This window comes from Lineus longissimus, chromosome 4 (genome assembly GCF_910592395.1).
Source record: "Lineus longissimus chromosome 4, tnLinLong1.2, whole genome shotgun sequence".
In the NCBI taxonomy this organism is placed as follows: Eukaryota; Metazoa; Nemertea; class Pilidiophora; order Heteronemertea; family Lineidae; genus Lineus; species Lineus longissimus.
Genome location: NC_088311.1, coordinates 10654157 through 10675519, shown reverse-complemented (window position 1 = coordinate 10675519; position 21363 = coordinate 10654157). Strand labels below are relative to the sequence as shown.

Sequence of the window (21363 nt, the reverse complement as noted above, 5' to 3'; positions counted from 1 at the left end):
CCAATCAAATTTAAACAGTTTATTCACCAGAAAAAGAGAGTTAAAGTAAGAGAAATCTACCCAAACCTTTTACTTCTACCTGGAAACTTCTTCGGTGACCTTGTCTAGGGATGATTTCATGGGTTGGAACAACAATTAACCTAATGATAACAATACAGTGGAACCTCCCTAGGCGGACACCTCTCTTAAAGGACACCCTCTCTATTAACTCTTTCAGTGCCAAGGACGTACATGTACGTCCTAAATATTAAGGTATTTTAGTTCCTCCAGACGACACCAGATGTCCCCAGCTACTCAAATGTGGTTCATATGGTTTCTCTGGCCTGGGGCGTCCAAATTGAATAATTTTTTCGACTGAGAGGGTGGGGTGGGGTTTGCCACCCCTCATTTTAGGTGAAAAATGGTGAAAATCGGCCAAAAATACCACTCCCTCAAACAAATTTAGAACATAATCCTAGTATGCCTCTACTTATTACTGCTGTTTTATTGAAACAGGAGGTAAAGACAAAGGTTTTGAAGAATTTTGATGAGTGTATCTCAATTATTTTTGTGAGATTTTGGGTAGTGACAATGCCCAAAAATGCCCAAATCCTGGGCACTGAAAGAGTTAAGGTCACTAGCTTTGGTCCAAAATGGGTTGTTTCCATTCAATTTGACCTCTCTAATCAGGACACCTCTCTATTAAGGATATCCTTTGTCAGTCCCGAGGGTGTCCTTGATAGAGAGATTCTACTGTAATAATAAATTTAAGGTTAAGATGTTGTCCTGCATCTGGGAGATTTTGGTAGTCTCCATCTCCTCTTGCTAGAACAGGTCACATACGACAACAAGCCTGGTCAAACAATATGAGACTACATCTTCAACCAATCCTTCAGCCTTGGAAACTCATTTCACCACTTCATGGTAAGCATTTTTCACACGATTTGATATTAATCAGAAATCACTTGGTCGTAGGTTGAGAGAGCAAATCCATGACAGGTTACAAATTCCCTTTGTGGGGAACCGGTTGCTTTCCTGGGTTGGAAGGACTTTTAAGATCCCAGACGACATCGCAGTGTGTAAGGTCACAAGGGAGTTGGGGTGTCCATTACGAATAATATCTCAGATTCACCGTGGCAAAATCGGAGTTTACCATGGTGAATTCAGCATTCCTGTTTGGTTGCGACGCTTTTTAAAGAAAAAAAACAAACTTCAAAGAATTCCAAGCCATATTTCAGGCTCTAGAAACTCAAGAAATTCTAACCGAAATTATTGTCACGGGGTTGTCAAAATGCTAAATTAAAAGTATGGCGTAGTTGCAATTTCACAAAACCCCAATCGAATGGCCAAGAATGTTTCTGTGTTAACAGTAAAGGATAAATAGAAATAACATGGAATGTGATAGCAAAATCTATCTAAATGTAGCATTCATATGACTTTGAAACCTGATTAACTCTGATGGCTGGTGCTCAAAGTTCGTCACTAATTCTACACAAAATGATACAAAAGTTCATAGAATTCAATTCCAGTAGGCATACTGTTCAACTCACAAACATTGCATCAGCAAATCTACAAGAATTCAGCAGCCCAATACATACATGTAGACAGTCAATTTCTTATACATGGTGTTTATAATACTCTTGTTGGTTTTAAATCTACATGAACCAGTAGTACAACAGATAGTCAATTTCTTAGGGCGTTCATTGATATTCTTGATAGTTTTAAACTGACACAAGCCAGAAGCTCAACCGATATATATCGTATACAGAAAGTTTATTAATATTTTTGTTAGTTTAAAATCTACATGAACGACATCACCACAACAGATAGTGAATTTCTGATACAGGGCGTTTATTAATACACACGGTAGTTTTGAAATGGAATATCTTTTCAAAGCAATCTTTCTTTAGGCAGTTTTTTGCAACTAAAAAGCCCATTAAAGCCAACTAAAAATAGCAATCAATACACAATAGAAGTAACGGTAACGATTCAAAATCCTTTGAAGCTTACATCAAAGAACCGAAAGAAACCCCACAGAAATATACCACTAAACAACACAGTGAAGAATCTAACATTAGAATCAACGGACGGCAAAAACTTCTCGATGGCAAGTTCGGTAATTGGAGTATGTGGGACATCTGTAGAGGGCGCTTCCTCTTGCCAAACTTCTTCTTGGGAAATGCGACCAAGTTTGTGGAGGATCTAAAAAAGCAAGAAAAGCAAGAAGTGAGTACTGATCAAACATTACTGGTGCATGCTTTCAGTCATCCAGGCGGTTTTCAATAACATTGGAAAGTTACTGTAGAACAGAAAATTTTTGTGACTGTCAAACGATAGACACATTCGCAGCAGAATATTTTCGCGAGTCAAGAATTTGTTTTCCCAAAAATCGAAGTTGCCTTATTTTGACCTCGAGCTCTTGATAGTGTAGGCACAGTAACGTATGAGGTACACTCAAATCCACTGTCTACAAGTCTCAATTTTTGGAGTAATCAGAAAACATATTGGAACACAGCAATGATCATTTTAACCCAAAATGCAACCAAGGATGACACTGGTTAAAAATCACAAATTTGTTTAATTTGTCAAAACAAGTATATCCGCTATAGTCTGACACAAGACTTTATGCAGATGAACACCACTGGCCTTTCCCGTAGTAAGAAGATCACCAAGATAGGAACTAGCTCCTGTGCATGCCCACTGTGAAAATACTCTATTCTCGGTTTTAAGTGACCAGTGTGTTGGCCATGCCCCAATCCATGATTACAATACTGCATAGCCACACTCATGAAGAGAGGCAAGTGCGAATTCTGTCTGGATTGGCTAGTTCCGCAATGAATTGACAGATCTGACGTAACCGGATTGTTATCATTCTGGTATTCTGACCAATCACTATGAAATCGACATCATTTCTTCAATGAGCGGCAAAGCTAAGATTACACACTGGGGGCCAGCGCTCCAGATTGGCCTGAGCTTCATAGCAATGCTAAATTATGACCGTCTCATTGTTGAAAAGGGGCTGTACAAACTACACGCTGAACTGGTCGTTTAAAACTGAGAATAAAGTACTCTTTTCATACATATTGACGCGCCACACTACAAGTTTCAATGTGTATTGTTTTAAAATGTAACTTTAAGCGCATTTGATTGTTTACCTCTCTTGCAGCTCTTTCTCCTGACTGTACCGCACCATCCATATATCCCGCCCAAACTGTAGCCGCCTCTGTGCCGGCAAAATGAACATTACCAACTGGCTCTCGTAACATACTGAAAAACAATCAATCACTTCTTTAATTCGGATTCAAAAAACAGCACGTTGGGCGAGTGCTGTTTTTTTTCTAAACTTGCACTAGTTGCAGTCAGTGGGTCCTGCCAAGCTTGCCAAGTAACTGATCAACCTGTGGAGTGAAACTGCACATTTTCCGGACATCTTAAATTGGCATTAACGGAGAATATCAAGATAATGCCAGGTCAGCACTAACAAGTTTACAGAGACTCTGCATATATGATAAACAGTGCTTGCATCTATCACTATCACTATCGCTACCTGGCAAAGGTCATACAGTAGAACCTCTCTATCAACAGCTTAAAGGGGGACTATAGGCAGGAGCAGAGAGGCTAATTTGGCCATCTTCAAGTGAAGAGTATACATAGTAAGGGCCCTTGGTCATGTCAGACTTCGCACTAAATATATCCCTCGTACAAGCATGAATCCTTTCGACTGAGATGTGAGAGACCCCTATTGGCAACTTCGTGTAACTTTATCTTGCCTGCCCAGATGCTGCATATATTGTCCCTTGAAGTGACCTCGGGAAGTTCTGGGATTTAAATTGATTTTCTACGCTGCTCAATTCAGATCATGGCTAGGATTTTAACTCACGGTCCAAATGAGGTGAGGACACCTGGAGGCATCACTCCGACATAACAACCGCCGCTGTATTCCTCCTCCATCCAGTTCAGCTCCTCATATCCTACAGGGTGTCTCATTTCCTCCGTCTTGAACATTTTGACGTAGTGGTCAGTGAGGCGTCGCTTCCTAAAATGACATATACAGTAGATCCTGCCTTAGCGGACAACTCTCTATTAAGGACACCCTCTCTATTAAGGACACCCTCTCTATTAAGGACACCCTCTCTATTAAGGACACCCTCTCTATTAAGGATACTAGTTTTAGTCCCAAATTGGGCGTTTCCATTCAATTTGACCTCTCTAATCAGGACACCTCTCTATTAAGAACAGCACTTGTCACTCCCGAGGGTGTCCTTAGTAGAGAGGTTCTACTGTATTTCACTTACATGTATGACTTCAAGGACAGCATGGAACAGTGATTAAACAAAATCTGAGCATTGTTTATACTGTGCTTTGTGCCAATGTGAGCACTATTACTATGTTCCGTGAAATAATTTGTTAGAACAAATGACTTTCATCAATGATTAACCAGCAAAATGTGACCCGTCACAGCAAAACCAGGCGCATGTCGCACAGAAGATGATCCTAAATGACACCAGGAGATAATGGAAGAATAGGTGTGCTCGTATTTCACAAAAGGCAGACAATAGAGAAATGAACAAACAGTCCGTCTCAACCTGCCAAGCTCAGAGCGACATGCACCTGATTTTGCTGTGACGGGTCACAAATGGAAAAAATCAGTTCGTACCAACTCTCCTGAAGTCATCCACTTGACATTTCTTAAAGGGGTACGGCGTTCGTTATACTTGTGTTCCAGGAAAATAGAAATGCAGTTATACACAATACAATAGTTTTTATGCCTATGAATTTGCTGAAACTTGGTATTCATAGTATTTGTACATCTGTCAACGCAATGGCATAATTGAAATTTATATTCAGTAGTTATTTACACAATTTGACATTTGCAAATTCAAATACAAATTTCAAATGCTTTTATTGAATGGCATAGGCCTTTAAGAATGTATCGATTTTCCAGTACTCGTGGTGTAACTTTTAACGCATGACGTCAGTCACAGGAGAGTAATGACCCCAAGGACGAAGCTTTCTCCATTCTTGTTGGAATGCGTCGTGAATGTCAAGGATAGTATTGGGAAACATCCCGCAAACTTCGATGCCAATAATAATGAAGATGAAAGTGAGTTTTTATATAGTGCTTTTCACTGTACTAGATACATAGCATGGAAAAGTTCTTATTTGGTAGGATTTTTGGATGAATTTTTTTGAACCATTACAAAATATTTTCAACTCGGGTTCCTTTTATTTTGGCCAGTGTCCAAATTTAGTTGGCTATCGTCGAGGAATGGAGATCAATTTGGAATATCGGTAAAAGCCCTGGACCCCCCTTAAAATTGCTGAGTGGGGGGGGGGGGGTTAATTGCCATAGTAGGGTTTAGTAAGGCTGGTAAACTTACCTTTCATCTTTTGACAATGATGCCAATTCTTTGGATTTATCTGCCAGAACAAAGCCCATAATACAAGGAAATGATCCGTCGGGCTTTGTATCATTCATACAATTACCTACTGGACCACTGGTAGAAACCACTGTTCCACTTAGACCTGAAACAGTAAGAATAAAGTCCATAATACAAGGAAATGATCCGTCAGGCTTTGTATCATTCATACAATAACCTACTGGACCACTGGTAGAAGTCATTGTTCCACTTAGACCTGAATGAAATGGCCAGGGCCATTGTGCTCACCTCATGTGGAGGAAAGATGGATAAAGAGCATGGTATTGTGTCATGTAGTGTTAGGTTTGATGTAGGTCCAAGCAATTACAATTTCCCCAAAATGGCCAATTTACAGTACATTCGACCTATGTGACCTTGAAAAGTAGGTCAAATCAAAGAAGACCCGGATGACACATTGAATGGTTGTTAGAATTAGATGTACCTATGACATAAAATTGGTGCCAATCGGGCAAGTCATAACTAGAAATAATGGCATTTTGAAGAATTTAGGATTTGGCCCCCTCCCTGGAGGCCAAACGGCAAATCAGATCGCACCAAACTTCGGTACCTGCGATCACCTGACCAAGGGGTACATGTGTACTTAATTTGTGATCAATAGTCATTGCAGTTAAGAAACGTGCCATAGTTACGGCCTGACGGCGAATTTACGCCATTTGACCTCTGTGACCTTGACAAGAAGGTCAAATTAAAAACCTGTGTGACATATACTGTATGGTGGTTAGATGTACCCATGATATCAAATTGGTGGCAATCGGGCAAGAAGTTAAGGAATAATCACATTTTTAAGGTTTTTGGATTTTGCCCCCTGGTGGTCAAGTGGTGAATCATATTGGACCAAACTTCGGTCCCTGAGATCACCTGACTAAGGGGTAAATGTGTACCAAATTTGGTATCAATAGTCATTGCAGTTTAGAAACGTGCCATCGTTACATCCTAATGGCCAATTTACACCATTTGACCTCTGTGACCTTGAAAAGGAGATCAAATCAAAAACCCGGAGGATATATGATGCACCTTTGCTAGAAGTACCTACCATATTTTTTTCAAAATTTCCCGACTACTATTAAGGGAGATATTGCATATTTTCACTTTTAACGTTTGGCCCCCTGGTGGCCAAACCATGAAACGAATCGGACCGAAACTCGGTCTCCAAGGTGTCATTACATAAGGGTACATGTGTACCAAGTTTCAACTCAATAGCTCTAACAGTTACGAAACGTGCCCTGCTAACGGACGACGGACGACGACGACGACGACGACGACGACGACGACGACGACGGACGACGGACGCCACGGTATGGGATAAGCTCACCTCTGCTAAGAGGTGAGCTAAAAAGCAAGAATAAGGCCCATGATAAAAGGAAATGATCCGTCGGGCTTTGTATCATTCATACAATAACCTACTGGACCACTGGTAGAAGTCATTGTTCCACTTAGACCTGAAAAAGCAAGAATAAGGCCCATGATACAAGGAAATGATCCGTCGGGCTTTGTATCATTCATACAATATCCTACTGGACCACTGGTAGAAGTCATTGTTCCACTTAGACCTGAAAAAGCAAGAATAAGGCCCATGATAAAAGGAAATGATCCGTCGGGCTTTGTATCATTCATACAATAACCTACTGGACCACTGGTAGAAGTCATTGTTCCACTTAGACCTGAAAAAGCAAGAATAAGGCCCATGATAAAAGGAAATGATCCGTCGGGCTTTGTATCATTCATACAATAACCTACTGGACCACTGGTAGAAGTCATTGTTCCACTTAGACCTGAAAAAGCAAGAATAAGGCCCATGATAAAAGGAAATGATCCGTCGGGCTTTGTATCATTCATACAATAACCTACTGGACCACTGATAGAAGTCATTGTTCCACTTAGACCTGAAAAAGCAAGAATAAGGCCCATGATACAAGGAAATGATCCGTCGGGCTTTGTATCATTCATACAATAACCTACTGGACCACTGGTAGAAGTCATTGTTCCACTTAGACCTGAAACAGTAAGAAAAAAGTCCATAATACAAGGAAATGATCCGTCGGGCTTTGTATCATTCATACAATATCCTACTGGACCACTGGTAGAAATCAGTGTTCCACTTAGACCTGAAACAGTAAGAATAAGGCCCATGATACAAGGAAATGATCCATCGGGCTTTGCATGATTCATACAATAACCTTCTTCACCATTGGAAGAAGTCATTGTTTCACTTAGACCTGAAACAATTAGAATAAACTCCATTCTACAAGGAAATGATCTGTCTCATACAATAACCTACTTCACCACTGGTAAAAGTCATTGTTCCGCACCAGCTGAAGGAGCAAGAATAAAGCCCAATTTACAAGCAAATAATCCGTTGGGCTATGTATCGTTCATACTAATAACCTACTGGAACGACCACTTCATTTTTCGTGCCATAAATTTCCTGGCAATTTATCTGTCAATGCCGAAGATGCAAAAATAAAAGTCCAACCAATCTTTCCAGGTTTCCAGTAATCTCACCTTTCTCCTTCCAATACTGCTTGTCATAATACATGTGGGTCTTGATGATACAGCCCATGGGAATGCGCATGCTCAGCTGGACCTTGGCAGCTGGTAGCGACGGACGGAAGGTGATCTTATTGTGTAGTGAGACAGGGATGGCGCTTATCACATGAGGGGCCTGAAAAAGGGATATTTGATATTATCAGGGGAGGTGTCATTGTACAATGGAAAAGTATAAACAGGATGAGCATAGCGCAACTCAAAACTTACTGCCAATCATTACACCATCAATGGAAAAACACAAAAGAACAAATAGACAAAACATTTACATCTGGACTAGAGCAAATAGAGCTACAAATGATAAAGACAAGACATTTATGAATAGTCTAGAGTAAATAGAGCCCCAAATGATGAAGACAACACATTTATGAATAGTCTAGAGTAAATAGAGCGCCAAACAATGAAGACAAAACATTTATGAATAGTCAATGGTAAATAGAGCCCCAAATGATGAAGACAACACATTTATGAATAGTCTAGAGTAAATAGAGCACCAAACAATGAAGACAAAACATTTATGAATAGTCTATGGTAAATAAAGCCCCAAACAATGAAGACAAAACATTTATGAATAGTCTATGATAAATAGAGCGCGAAACAATGAAGACAAAACATTTATGAATAGTCTATGGTAAATAGAGCGCCAAACAATGAAGACAAAACATTTATGAATAGTCTACGGTAAATAGAGTGCCAAACAATGAAGACAAAACATTTATGAATAGTCTATGGTAAATAGAGCGCCAAACAATGAAGACAAAACATTTATGAATAGTCTATGGTAAATAGAGCACCAAACAATGAAGACAACACATTTATGAATAGTCTAGAGTAAATAGAGCACCAAACAATGAAGACAAAACATTTATGAATAGTCTATGGTAAATAAAGCCCCAAACAATGAAGACAAAACATTTATGAATAGTCTATGGTAAATAGAGCGCCAAACAATGAAGACAAAACATTTATGAATAGTCTATGGTAAATAGAGCGCCAAACAATGAAGACAAAACATTTATGAATAGTCTGTTTCGCTGATAATGCGAATCTTGGACTTTCTTTCATTCTATTTACCAGTTTTAAATTTCGCGCACTTCGCACTTCGGTTTTGGCGGCACTTTTTACGTCACAAGCTAATTTTACCTTTTAGGCTTCTTTTACGCCCTTTGGTCATTCACAATTTTTACTGCACTTGGTCTGGAAGTACATATAGTAAGGGCAGGTTCTTTGTCCCGGATAACCACACATTTCGGTTTCGGTAGTTTCGGATTTGTAAGTATTTAATTTTATGCATTTCAGTTCCACGTTGTATTACTGTCTTGTAGGTTCCTTCTTTACATATATTCTTAAAATACCAAAAAATATTCTTTTTCACTTTTGTATGTCACTGTTTGTAATTCATGTCTATTTTACTGTCCGGTGCTAAATGTAGTCCATATGTTTCAGGTTTCAAATAAAACTATATATTGAACATCCGAGTATCCGAGTCGTCATAGTCTATGGTAAATAGAGTGCCAAACAATGAAGACAAAACATTTACAAATAGTCTAGAGTAAACAGCATGACTGCAGGATAGGACAATGAAGATACGTACGCTGTATTGTTTTCCATGCTCAGTCGTCAATACCACTTCTTCCCCAGTTTGATCGATTTTTATGACCGGAGAAGACAACTTCACTCGGTCACCAAGGATCTCGGACATTTTCTCAGAGATCTGCTGTGATCCACCAACAAACTTCCTCTCCTAGAAAGAGAACTCTCTGAGGTCATTTTTAATGTTGGATATTAATGTTGGCAAGAAATACAGCTATGACAAATGAAACTTCTCTGTATTCTGCACTGTGCAACACATCTATATCAGTCATTACAGTGACACAAGGGCTGGCTATTCATAAAGTCAAGTTCATGCGAAATTGTCATCGGTCTTAATCAGTCTAAATCATGACTAGGGAACCCCGAATGCCTTTTTTTCAATAGCTTTGTCATTTGATACTGCATAGAGAACCCAAATCATCCTTTGCAGCAGCAAATGTGCCCCTACAATCAACCTTAAAGGCCTTCACTGTACATTAAAAGTTTGAAATTTGTAACTGAATTTGAAAATTTCCAATTGCATAAAATGCGTACGGAATATAAATTTCAACATCGCCATAGTGTAGACAGAAACACAAATACTTTATGAACAAAGTTTCAGTTCCAAATCTGCATGAATGACAACTGCTCTAGGGCTTTAATAGCTTATAATTACTGCATCTCAATTTTCCTAAACTTCAACAACAGCGACAACAACATCATCCTAGCTCAACAGCAATAATGTGCCACAATGTCAATTTACCTGTCCCCCATTTTCTATCGACGCCAGACGCTCCACACCACCACCACTATGCACATACCAAAGCATATATAGAAAGGAGACTTCACATCCGTTTGATGTCAACAGGGCCTCCAGGAAAACCAAAAGGGTCTCGTTTGCATATCTGTAAGCAAATTAAACGAAAGCTGAAAACAGTTCGTTCTGGAAGAACCAACAATGGTTTTGATGTAATTTGGATGAAATGGCCAGAGCCATTGTGATCACCTCCCTCAAGGACAGTTAATTACATATGATAAAAAGATTTACCAATGATCAAGACCTTACTTTTTGATTTTAGCCACCTGGTGGCCAAACCAGGAATCAAGGGTTTCATAACATAGATACATAACAACTTTTAAGTCAATAGCTCCAGTAGTGTCTATTTAGCCCGTGACCTTGAAAAGTTGGTCAAATCGAAAACCTGTGTGATATTTCGTGTATGATTGTATCATCATTAGTCGTATCTATGATCAAAATTTAGTGATTATCAAACAATTAGTTAGGGAGATATAGCACTTTTCCTGTTTTTGGTTTTAGCCACCTAGTGGCAAAATCAGGTATTTAACCAGACAAATTTGTCTCCCAGGTGCTTTTTCATAGGGGAACATATGTACCAAGTGTCAAGTCGATAGCTCCAGTAATTACAAAACATGCCTTGCTAATGGACGACGAATGATGGACGCTGTGCTATAAGATATCATTTGGAGAACTGGCAGAACCCCCTTTCATCCAAGTAGTCATTGCACAATCCTTCACACGAAGGACCTGGCTCTACTTTGTGGGATAATCCTGTGACTGATGAGTTGCAAATAGGCACTATCTTTGTTTTTATCAGAATTCTTAATTACTTTGTCCAACAAATCTTATCTGCAAACTGAGCCACCGTCATCGAATCCCATTCTTTTGCAAGTGGGGCGTCCCACGGTGCTTCCAAAGGAACCTGGAAAATGATAGCTAGAGTAAGATATGCATTATATACAGTAGAACCTCTCTATTAAGGACACCCTGGAGACTGACCAGTGCTGTCCTCAATAGAGAGGTGTCCTGATTGGAGAGGTCAAATTGAATGGAAACAACTAATTTGGGACCAAAACTAGTGTCCTTAATAGAGAGGTGTCCGCTAAGGGAGGTTTCACTGTACATTATATACAGAATGGCTGAAATGATGTGAAATGGCATCTTCAGCATATCATGATATGACATAACATATCACTATGATGTAATAACATAACACACAGATAAGTTTTGGGTGACATTCAATCAGACTTGACATAACATACAGGTTTACTTCAGGTGCCTTTTCACCGTGTAAACATGTTGAAAGTGTCAACGTCTCAAAATGTTCCTCAAACAGCAATGTCTTTAGCAACTGCTTCAACGAAATGATACGCCATACTAATATTGGCTGGCAGCTGGTTCAAAAGACTGGGACCACTCGCCAAAAAAATTCTGACCCCAAACCAGGTCTTAGTGCACTTTGTTTGTAGCTTAAAGCCACATGTAGGAGAGGATGACCTCGAATCGTAAACAGAATGGAAGCTGTATGTAACCAGGTGATCACCCATGAACAACCCTACTGTAGAACTTCGATAACAATACGAGACTTAACCGGCAGCCAGTGGTGTTGTCGAAGGACTGGCTTAATATGATCTTACTTCTCATGTAAGCCCCTCATACTTCCATGTACAGGGCTAACTTCCTCGCACTTCCCTCCGTATGGATATTTGGTTTGGGGTTCCGACCACTTCTCTCCTCTTGACCGACCTTACCTGTTTGGCAAGTGCATTGACTGTCCTGATGGTATTGTTGAGATCGAGTAAACAAATGGGATTGTACGTGGCTGGGATCGTGGAAAGCATTGTGGTCCAACCAGCCTGAAAGAAACGGAGGGCAAATTTCAAATAGTGAATTATGTTCGAAACTCGTTCGTTAAAGCCCTGTGAGACACCACAAAGCCCATTATGCTTATCTATTGAAAACATCATCCAGCACTGCCACTACATCTGGTGTTGAAGTGTAAAACCGTTACATGCTCAAAATAAATCATTTCATGATTTTTTAGCTGACAGTGGAAAAACACGACCAAACCCAGCAGAAGAGAAAGAACTGATTTAAACACAATTAATACTTACACAAGTGTTCATAACTGTTTTTCCTTGGTCATCGACCTTGTAGGTGTTGACATTCAACTCCTTTGCAAGGCGGATGATCCTATCCTGAGTCGGTCCAACGTAGGACCCACCAAGATCAGCATAGCCAAAGGAGGGACCCTGGTTATAAAGAAAAGAACCGAAGTTTAACACATTGGGTGCCAATGGGTCTTACGAAATATTCGTTTTAAAGAGACAACAGCCATATTCGATGGGACCCCCAGTTTGATGACATAAATCTACGTCATTGGGCACCAAACTGTTGGGTGTTAATGACGTAGATCGACGTCATTGGGCACCAAACTGTTCATGACGTAGATCTACGTCATAAGGCACCCTAGGTGTTAATCTGACTTGGGATCTATACTCACAGACTTTAAAGGAGGAGTGTCTCCAAAAAATGCACAGTTGTTCATTATCAATTAATATTACGAAATGTTCTTGACCAATGGCATGAATCGACTGACTTTATTTTTTTCATCATACTCTAATGTCATTCACTAGGTTTATTTACGCAATTATCACTTTCTCAACCTATTGTGCAACCTTGATTACCTACCCTGGCAGTGAAAGTCCTTCCTCCAACCCTGTCCCTGGCCTCTAAGACAATGACATCAAGACCTTCTTCCCTAAGCAATTTAGCAGCGCACAGCCCTGAAAATGAACCCCACACAATGTCAGAGATATTTCGTGTCCAGTATGATCTGCGAGAGAGTGTCTATCTGCTAGTGGATCAATCCTGCCCAATGCATTGGCCACATTTGACTCTGGATCCTTTTGACACGTTGTTTTTGCACTCCGATACCCAGAGACCCTCAAGTAATATGCATAGAATGAATACGTATATTTTTTGGGGGCAAACTATTGCTTTGAAAGGTTCTGCATATCACCAGAGATTTGCATGTTGATATGCAGCATGCACCAAGAGAAATATTTTGCCCCAAAATGTGTACGTATACTTACTAAGCGCACTGCTCGAGCACCTCTGGGTAAAGACGTGAAAACAATGCAAGAAAAAGAAATATTGGTAATATTCCTCATATAACTTAGCAAAATTTGCACAAAAACATGGATTCTTAAAGGGGTACGGCGTTCATTATACTGGTGGTCTAGGAAAATAGAAATGCATTTGTCAACCATGCCATGTCCAGTTATTATGCTTATGAATCTGCTGAAACTTGGTATTATAGTATTTGTATATCTGCTGAAATTTATAAGCCCACATATTTTCGCAATTGGAACTTTTCAAATTCAGTTACAAGTTTGAAATATTTGACGAACTGCAAAGGCCTTTAATGTTTTAGACCTTACCACTAATGCCAGCTCCTATAACAACCACGTCTGCTCTCTCAATATCATCACCATCATTCAGCTCCAGTTCCATAATGAAGCTCTTCAGAGGAATGTTGGACAGTTATACCTAGAAAGAGAAAGTTGAATTTGTATCTGTTGAGCTTTTGTTTTACCAGTTGAACTATGATCAGAGTAAGACTGATCCAAAGAATGCAGGATTAAGCCCAATCAGAAATCTTAGAGTTGTGCTCTCTATTCATTTGTCGGCATGATCAAACAAACAGTGAAAACGTGAGTTTGAATATCGTTGCTAATACGTTTTAGATTTTCCTAGACTCAAATGTAACGTAAGTGACACTCTGATTGGGCGCACTTTCTTCTGCACTGGCACTTCACCAAAAATCGCTGGATGGAGTCGGCCTGGGCACTGGCCTCACAACGAGTCCATTTCAAATATCTCGTTGGCCACATTGCCTGACGTTGGGTATGTAGACCAGCATACGATGGAAACGATGTATAGGCCTACGCCGTGCCAACCATAGGCCCTTTTCCAGATACACTGGTAGGGACGGCAAAACAAACTACCTTTACAATAGGCTTATAACTTATACTGTCAATGACGCCAGACAATGCCTATCAAGCCATTGTCTATGCTAAGCTATTGTAAAGATGGTTTTTTTGGCCGACCCTAGGACTATAGATCAATGCACTTGATTGGGAACAAAGTGTTGTGTCGGCCGTCGTCACGTCACCATGCATTTTAATATTACGACAATATCGAATATTGTTTCAATTTCTCATTCTTCCTTCCTTTCATTTTTAAAAAAACCCTAAAAGAATGAACACTGTAGCTTCATTCGCAATCCAAACAGAATACTGGGTATACCAAAATGATATAATTTTTACAATGATATCATTAGGAACTATATTGTATGCATTATTTTCAGGCATAATTTTGTGACAAACTACACATGTACAACTGGCTACTCGGAAAATGCAATTGATGACGTGTTCAAAGCATTTCCATCAGGCCATTCTGCTTTCTCTTCCTACTCCATGGTGTTTCTTGCAGTAAGTATTACAGACATATGAGGTAATTTCTGAGGTAACGTTAAAGGGAATCGTTAGGCAGGAGGCAGGTTGGTCAAATAATATTACAGTGGTCTCTCCCATCTTGCAGCATATGGGAACTGTTCCTGCTTGTACGAGGAAGATAATTACCAGTAATGCTGAATAAAAACATGACCCAGTCCCCTTTAAAATGTGCATACTAGTATTACCAGTCACGTACTGACAACCAATTTCTGATTTAACAGTAACTTGATTGACTGGCAATCTGCTCCTGCTAGTCCAACGATTCCTGAACTGTGTGGCAGCTATGGAAAGACATCCGCCAAACCAAAAATATGCCAATAAATTTTGAGCGAAGCTGGTTGCATTTTCTTTCTCTTTCTAGCTATATCTCCAAGTACGCCTCTTCGTCAAGTTCTCCATCCTCTTCAAGCCACTCCTGCAAATCATGGCTTTGGGCCTGGCATATTACTTCTCCTTGAGCAGGATATCAGACTATAAACATCACTGGTCAGACTGTCCGGCTGGAAGTCTGTTAGGAATAGCTGTTGCATTTTACACCGTAAGTTTAGGAAGTCTGTTCAGAAAAGCTGTTGCATTTTACACTGTAAGTTAGGAAAAGGCTGTTGAATTTTCACTGTGAGTTTAGGAAGTCGGTTAGAAATAGCTCCGTTTTACATAGTAAGTTTAGGAAGTCTGTTAGGAAAGGATGTTGCATTTTACGTTCTAAGTTTTGCACCACCTGTTGTTTTGAAGAAGACATCCTGACCAGGTCTGGCCTAAATATGAAAACCCAGGATCCAGAAAATTTCTGCTAGTTTCAGTGCAAAACCTCTTGTCTGACTTTGATTCTGATTTTTACTAGGCTTATCGTATTGCTGGTTTATTTGAGAGAAAAGAGATCCCAACCAACTCGACGATTGTGAGTCATGCAGAACTTGAGGAACAGGAGCAGTTATTCCAGGAGGAAGCTGAGGACAGGTCATGAGGTCGTCAGAATTACGAACTGATGGGGTAAGATGTTGGAGAAAATACTCATAGAGATCTACTTACTTATGATTATCAGGTATGGTCTATTGTGTGTTTGTGGAAGAGGCAATAGAACTGCTGGGTAGATATTTGTACATGCAAAAACCTGGAGTCACCATCTGAATTATTCACCTTACTTATTCTCCTACTTTACCTAAATATTCAGAATATCTAGGCATAGTGTAAGTGAAAAAATCCCTGTTATCGACTTTTCATGACATAATTTTTTTTGACATGTCCTTTAACTCTTTCATTACCATAGCGCAAGAATGTTTTTGGCTGTGGAAGAGTTGAAGAATAAGCCAGGAAGACAGTGATTTACTCATTTGGAACAAGCTTCAGAAGTTAGGATTAAATGCTCTGTTGCTGACAGCTACATAATAATGTTATATCAATGTCTGATTTGTGCATTTTTCACTCCAAGTATTGACATGTTTCGGAGACCAGTATTAGAATCTATTTATGTATACGTTTACAGTCAGATGATGATTGAAGATGAGATGTAACCTCGCAATATTCTTCTCTGTAATTTTGTTTTTTAAGTATTATTTAAGTATTATTAATTGTATACCTTAAGACTTAGTGTGCATTTATTGTGCTCATGCAACACTCGGGTATATTGTGTATAAAATTGATTGTGTTTGCCCTCAGTTTGTTAACTTCTTTTTGGGCTGGTCTGCTGAAATAACCATGAAACTTGTCAAGATCAGAGATAATATCAGTAGCAGATATTTCCTCAGCCAGCAGTGTGGTACATGTATATATAAATACAGACCAACTCGCTTTAGCTTATTGTTAGTATTATGGTAAGGCGCAGTGATATGATTCAATTCCTTGTCCTGGTGTCATAAAACTTGCACTTCATCAGTGATAACTTTATTTCTATCAGGTAGTAATAACTAAGTAATAAACTTATGAAGTCGAAATGAACACTATCCAGGAGCTTTACCACATGAAGTGTCATGAAAGTTTTATGATTCCTGGCCAGTGTTTTTTTTCATCCCATACTCGTGCATTTAAAATGTGACCATTATTGCTCTTAACCCATGAGCATTTGTGTATTCTGTTGGTGCTTCTACTTATAAATTAGCCATGACTGTATTATTAAGCATACCATATTTATATTGATTATTGTTTTCATCTGTTACATGTGATAGTAGAACTGCTACTGCTGTTTATATATTAGTATTACTGGAAATGTAATGCCTCCCCCGTTCATCCATCTTCTACAGATTTGAGAAGAGGACCGAAATTGAACTAGTGCCTCACAAAATCGATCCATGATTTTCATGAAGATCATTTTCCACTCTGATGAGTATTATGAAAACAGAGTAATGTCTCAGTGAAGCCACATTTCTCTTCATTGGACATTACTGTCGTAACTAACGTCTGACTTGTTGTTTATTTTTCAAAACATGATTTTGACAATCATATATAAAATCATCATTGGTGTTTGTTTTGTCATAAGTGAAACTGTTCAGTATATTTATTTTTCTATCATCAACATTTTCATTCAAAAAATAAAGGTTTTGAAAAAACAATCAATTTTCAATTCTTTTTCTGTTCTATGTACCCTCAGATCTGAGGAGGTTGGGCATGCGGACCCTTATTCCAGAGAATCTTCAACAACGATGTGAAAAAGAGTCGGGGGCCAACTTTTCTGAAGTGCCACTTCGTACCCTCAAACATCAGATCTGCCTCTGGGCCTTTCCTTGTGCAGCCTGCTCATCCCTGACCTCTTCCATAACCCTCCGCCTTGGGTATGCAGAGGAGGAGTGGTCTGTGTGGATATGAAGAGCTGACAGGCTAAAGATTCATCCAGGGTTGATACTATTTTGCAACCGGATATTAGATTAAAAAATTGGTCAAAAATTCCTTCTGACTCGCACTCACAGTTTCATGATTGTGGTTTGTACATGTGTACATGTACATTGATGTTGCTTCAAGTTAGCTTCATCGGTCCCCAACCTACCCTGGCATAGTGTTAAAGTGCTTCTTCTATTGGCGCATGGCAGTAGCTAGGAGGTTAAATTGGGTCTTGCATGACCATTTAATACACTCCTTATTTCAATGTTTTGTGGGAAAGGAGAGACCCCTATTGGCAACGTCTTGTAACTTAAGATGACCTACCTGGCTCCTGCCTATGAACTACCTTTCTTCTGACCGTAGAATGAGAAAATTCAGGACTAGTGCTGTTAGAGCTGTTATCTTTATCACATCGGGAAGTGATCCGACCCTGGACCAAACCCGCAACCCTTGAGGTGACAGGCAGCTGTGCTGATGTTAATTCTTAATGGACTTCACTTAACTTGGATTCTCAACTCTCAATTCAATAATGGATTGTGCAAAACATTGTCAGCTGCAGGAATGAGAAAAAAAAAATTTAAGAATACCAAATTTATTCATGATATAATTCATGCATAGAGTGCAGAACCTAATTACAATATTTACATAAATGGCATTCTTATGAACTCAAAACATAAATATAATCAAATTGTTGATACGTGCAGTGTCATTCATATAAGCAGCTGTTCAATTTACAGAGATACATTGTCAAACTCAATAGCAACAAGTTTTTTGCAAAAGACTAGATTTAATTCCTTCATAATCTGATAGTAGTAGACCCAGTTAATGTTCAGTTGTAACAAAGTATAAGATAATTTTGTTTTAAATGTACAATTTCAATATTACAGACTTATTTTTTACCACCAAGAAGAGTCACCCCAACTAAATGAATAACATATACCTTGAGTTCATCTGTTAGAGAGTTAGCAATGCTTGAAGACCTGTTATCGTCATTTACGTCATAAGGTTATTTCCAATGAAATTTGGTGATTTCACACACCATTATATTGCAAAAGGAGCTCAAACTGTCCCAGTAGCACCACTGTGCAACTCTAAAATCATCCCCAGCTCAATTTCTTTGGGTTTCTTCTAGATTTTGTAGGTTTTTTTGGGCAATCTTTTGAATGGATTCTAAATTAAAAGGGCCTTGTTGAATGGTGTGACATTCTCCGTTGTACTAATACTAGTCCCTTTCATTCGTTGACAAGAAATTCACTCAACTCAAAGTATCATTGGAGTTGTTGAGTCCATGAAATGATGTGAAGGTCCAGTCGTTGAGGTATAGTTGTCACATCGGCGGGCAGAAAATGCATGCTGCATACCGTCTGCAGACTGGGGGTTTTCTCATGAGTCAATAGAATCTAAGGTTTGGAATTAGGGGACCATATCAGTAGTTGCTTTGCGCCAACTTTTTTTCAAAGTTTGTTTTCTTATATTTGAATTACCTGTGAATTATCTTGCAGGAAGATTTTTTTTGGGTGTGCATGACAGATGACGTACTTAATACAGAACATGTATATTGTATCGGCCTGTTGTGCCTCGTGCGCCTGGTTGATTGGCGGGCAAGGTTGGGTTCGTTTCAAAGGCAGCATTTCATGATAAAAAGTGCTGAATGACATGGGTAAATACAATTAAAGATAACAGAATGAAGAAACCCAGGGAACAGAAAACCATTGTATATCAAACACCCATGCACCTTGACAGTTCTCCTCTGTCTCTTGATGTTACGTGAAAATACCGGCCTCTTTGACATTCTAAACAGGTGTTGTTAGGCCAAATAAAAAATGTTTTCAGGCAAATGTTTATTACTACAGTCCTGGTCACAAGATACATCCTAGCTGATTAGCATCATGTAGGCCCTACGTGCTAAATCCGTGCGAGTCACACATACATGTAGCGTGCCAGTGGATGCACTTGGTTCACAGTTAAAGGAATTTAGGCCTACACCCCAACTTGTGGTGTATCGCAAAGCTTGTTTGCACAACGGCCTAGATAATCTTTGTTCTACCGTTTGGCATATACCTGAAATGGCCTCTTATTTTTTAGTGTGAAAATCACATGGCAACTGTTGAGATGGTCCCCTAATTCCAGATCTTAATTTTAATACAGAAGTTGGCTGAAAGCAACTGCTGATATGGTCCCCTAATTCCAGACCTTAGATTCTATTGACTCATGAGAAAACCCCCAGTCTGCAGACGGTATGCAGCATGCATTTTCTGCCCGCCGGTTGTCACATGGTCCAGCAGGACAGTATGGCCTTGACTGAGCGTTTTCACAGTCCAGCCCATGAATAAAATGCAATACAACCTGGAATATGCCCAAAACGAAGAAAATGATCCCAAGCAGTGATGTTAGGACTGGGACAATGTTCTGTATGCACTTCAGTGGTTCTGGGCGGAGTTTGATCAGGCAGAGAGGAGGGAGGATGAACACAACTGGAAGAGCATTGATTTTACCCTAAAATGTGATGCAATGAAATAAAGATAGATAACTGCTTCAGAATGATTGTCAGCTAGATTGATGAAAGGCTGAAGAGAATGCCCATTTAAAACCAAGGAGGCTGTTCTCTGGAAAACAAAGAACAGACTCTCACCCTTAAAAATTGGCATTACATTGTTTTGAAAGAATTCTAATTGGTTTAGGATTTCAAATTCTGACCATGAGGGTGGTGCCTTATGGTCAACTCTGAACCAGGCAGTTCTTCCCATTAGAAAACTGGCCTTATGAGAATTGCAACACCCAAGGGACGTAAATGGAATATAATGATGACTTACATTTAGCTCCAAGACAATGTCCACACATGATGTAAACATGGCAATTGCAGCAGTACTGGTCAGAATTAGAATCACAATGATGACATTTCTCCAGAATAGGTCTTGCACACTTTTGGGTGACACTGCCTTACTGTGTTGGTCAGGCGATCGAAACTTTGATTTAGGGGAACAGTATTTTGGAAGTCTGGTGTAGAAGTAAAAAATGTCCCCCTGGAAAAAGGTACCCGGCCATAATGACTTTGACGGAGTATGGTACACGTATAATTGTCGTATATTGTTCCATGGAGACCATGACCGTCAATAGCTCAGGGATAGCACATCATTTAGCACGTGACGCGACGTCTTCATAAATGTTGTTTCCAGCCGAGTGCATAGACCTATAGGCTAGGTGGTACCGCCAGTACCGACGTATCTGGAAGGAAAAGGGGCTAGGCCTACTGCACGACCTAGGGTAGGCTAGGGTCTGCTCTTGGGCCTACCATATTTGTAAGCAGCTGTTCCACAGCGTCTTCCCACTGTATTTAACCAATCAGCTGGAAGTTGCACACGAAAATTGTTTAAAGGTTTAGTTTTTATGTTGGTTAAGGCACCCTGTCCTGACTGGAAAAGCCAAAGGGGGCGTGACACAATCATTACTCATACTGCATTCCAAGTTCCAAACTATTGCAAAACAACAACAGATGCTTTACCATATAAAAAAACATTTGGAAATGGTCAACTGCACAGTTAACACGTCGCCAGGCGGATAGTATAACGAAAAATCGGAGGTTAAACACGTTAAAATTCAATAAAAGACACTTATTTCACCGTTATTCTCACTGCGGGCACTACGGAGTTAGTTAGAATTAGTTAACTGAAAACGGACAACAACAACTACGGCAGTA

At 39.6% G+C, this 21363-nt stretch overlaps 1 protein-coding gene across 3 annotated transcripts; it reads right to left on the bottom strand.

Moving 5' to 3' along the window:
- Positions 1 to 4: 4 nt before the first annotated feature.
- Positions 5 to 21296, bottom strand: LOC135486065 (amine oxidase [flavin-containing] B-like). 3 transcript variants are annotated; one of them, XM_064768553.1, is made up of 13 exons: positions 21169 to 21296; positions 13779 to 13887; positions 13027 to 13121; positions 12450 to 12587; positions 12087 to 12191; positions 11166 to 11257; positions 10300 to 10441; positions 9559 to 9708; positions 7923 to 8082; positions 5361 to 5505; positions 3860 to 4015; positions 3135 to 3246; positions 5 to 2181 (listed from the first exon to the last, which is right to left on the bottom strand). In XM_064768553.1, exons 2-13 carry the CDS (start codon positions 13849 to 13851, stop codon positions 1969 to 1971), a joined length of 1581 nt encoding a protein of 526 aa, XP_064624623.1. In that variant the 5' UTR covers positions 13852 to 13887; positions 21169 to 21296; the 3' UTR covers positions 5 to 1968. The 3 variants fall into 3 exon arrangements, with proteins under 3 accessions (XP_064624623.1, XP_064624625.1, XP_064624624.1); XM_064768555.1 differs by lacking the exon at positions 21169 to 21296 and adding an exon at positions 20959 to 21099; XM_064768554.1 differs by lacking the exon at positions 21169 to 21296 and adding an exon at positions 17991 to 18205.
- Positions 21297 to 21363: the final 67 nt, after the last annotated feature.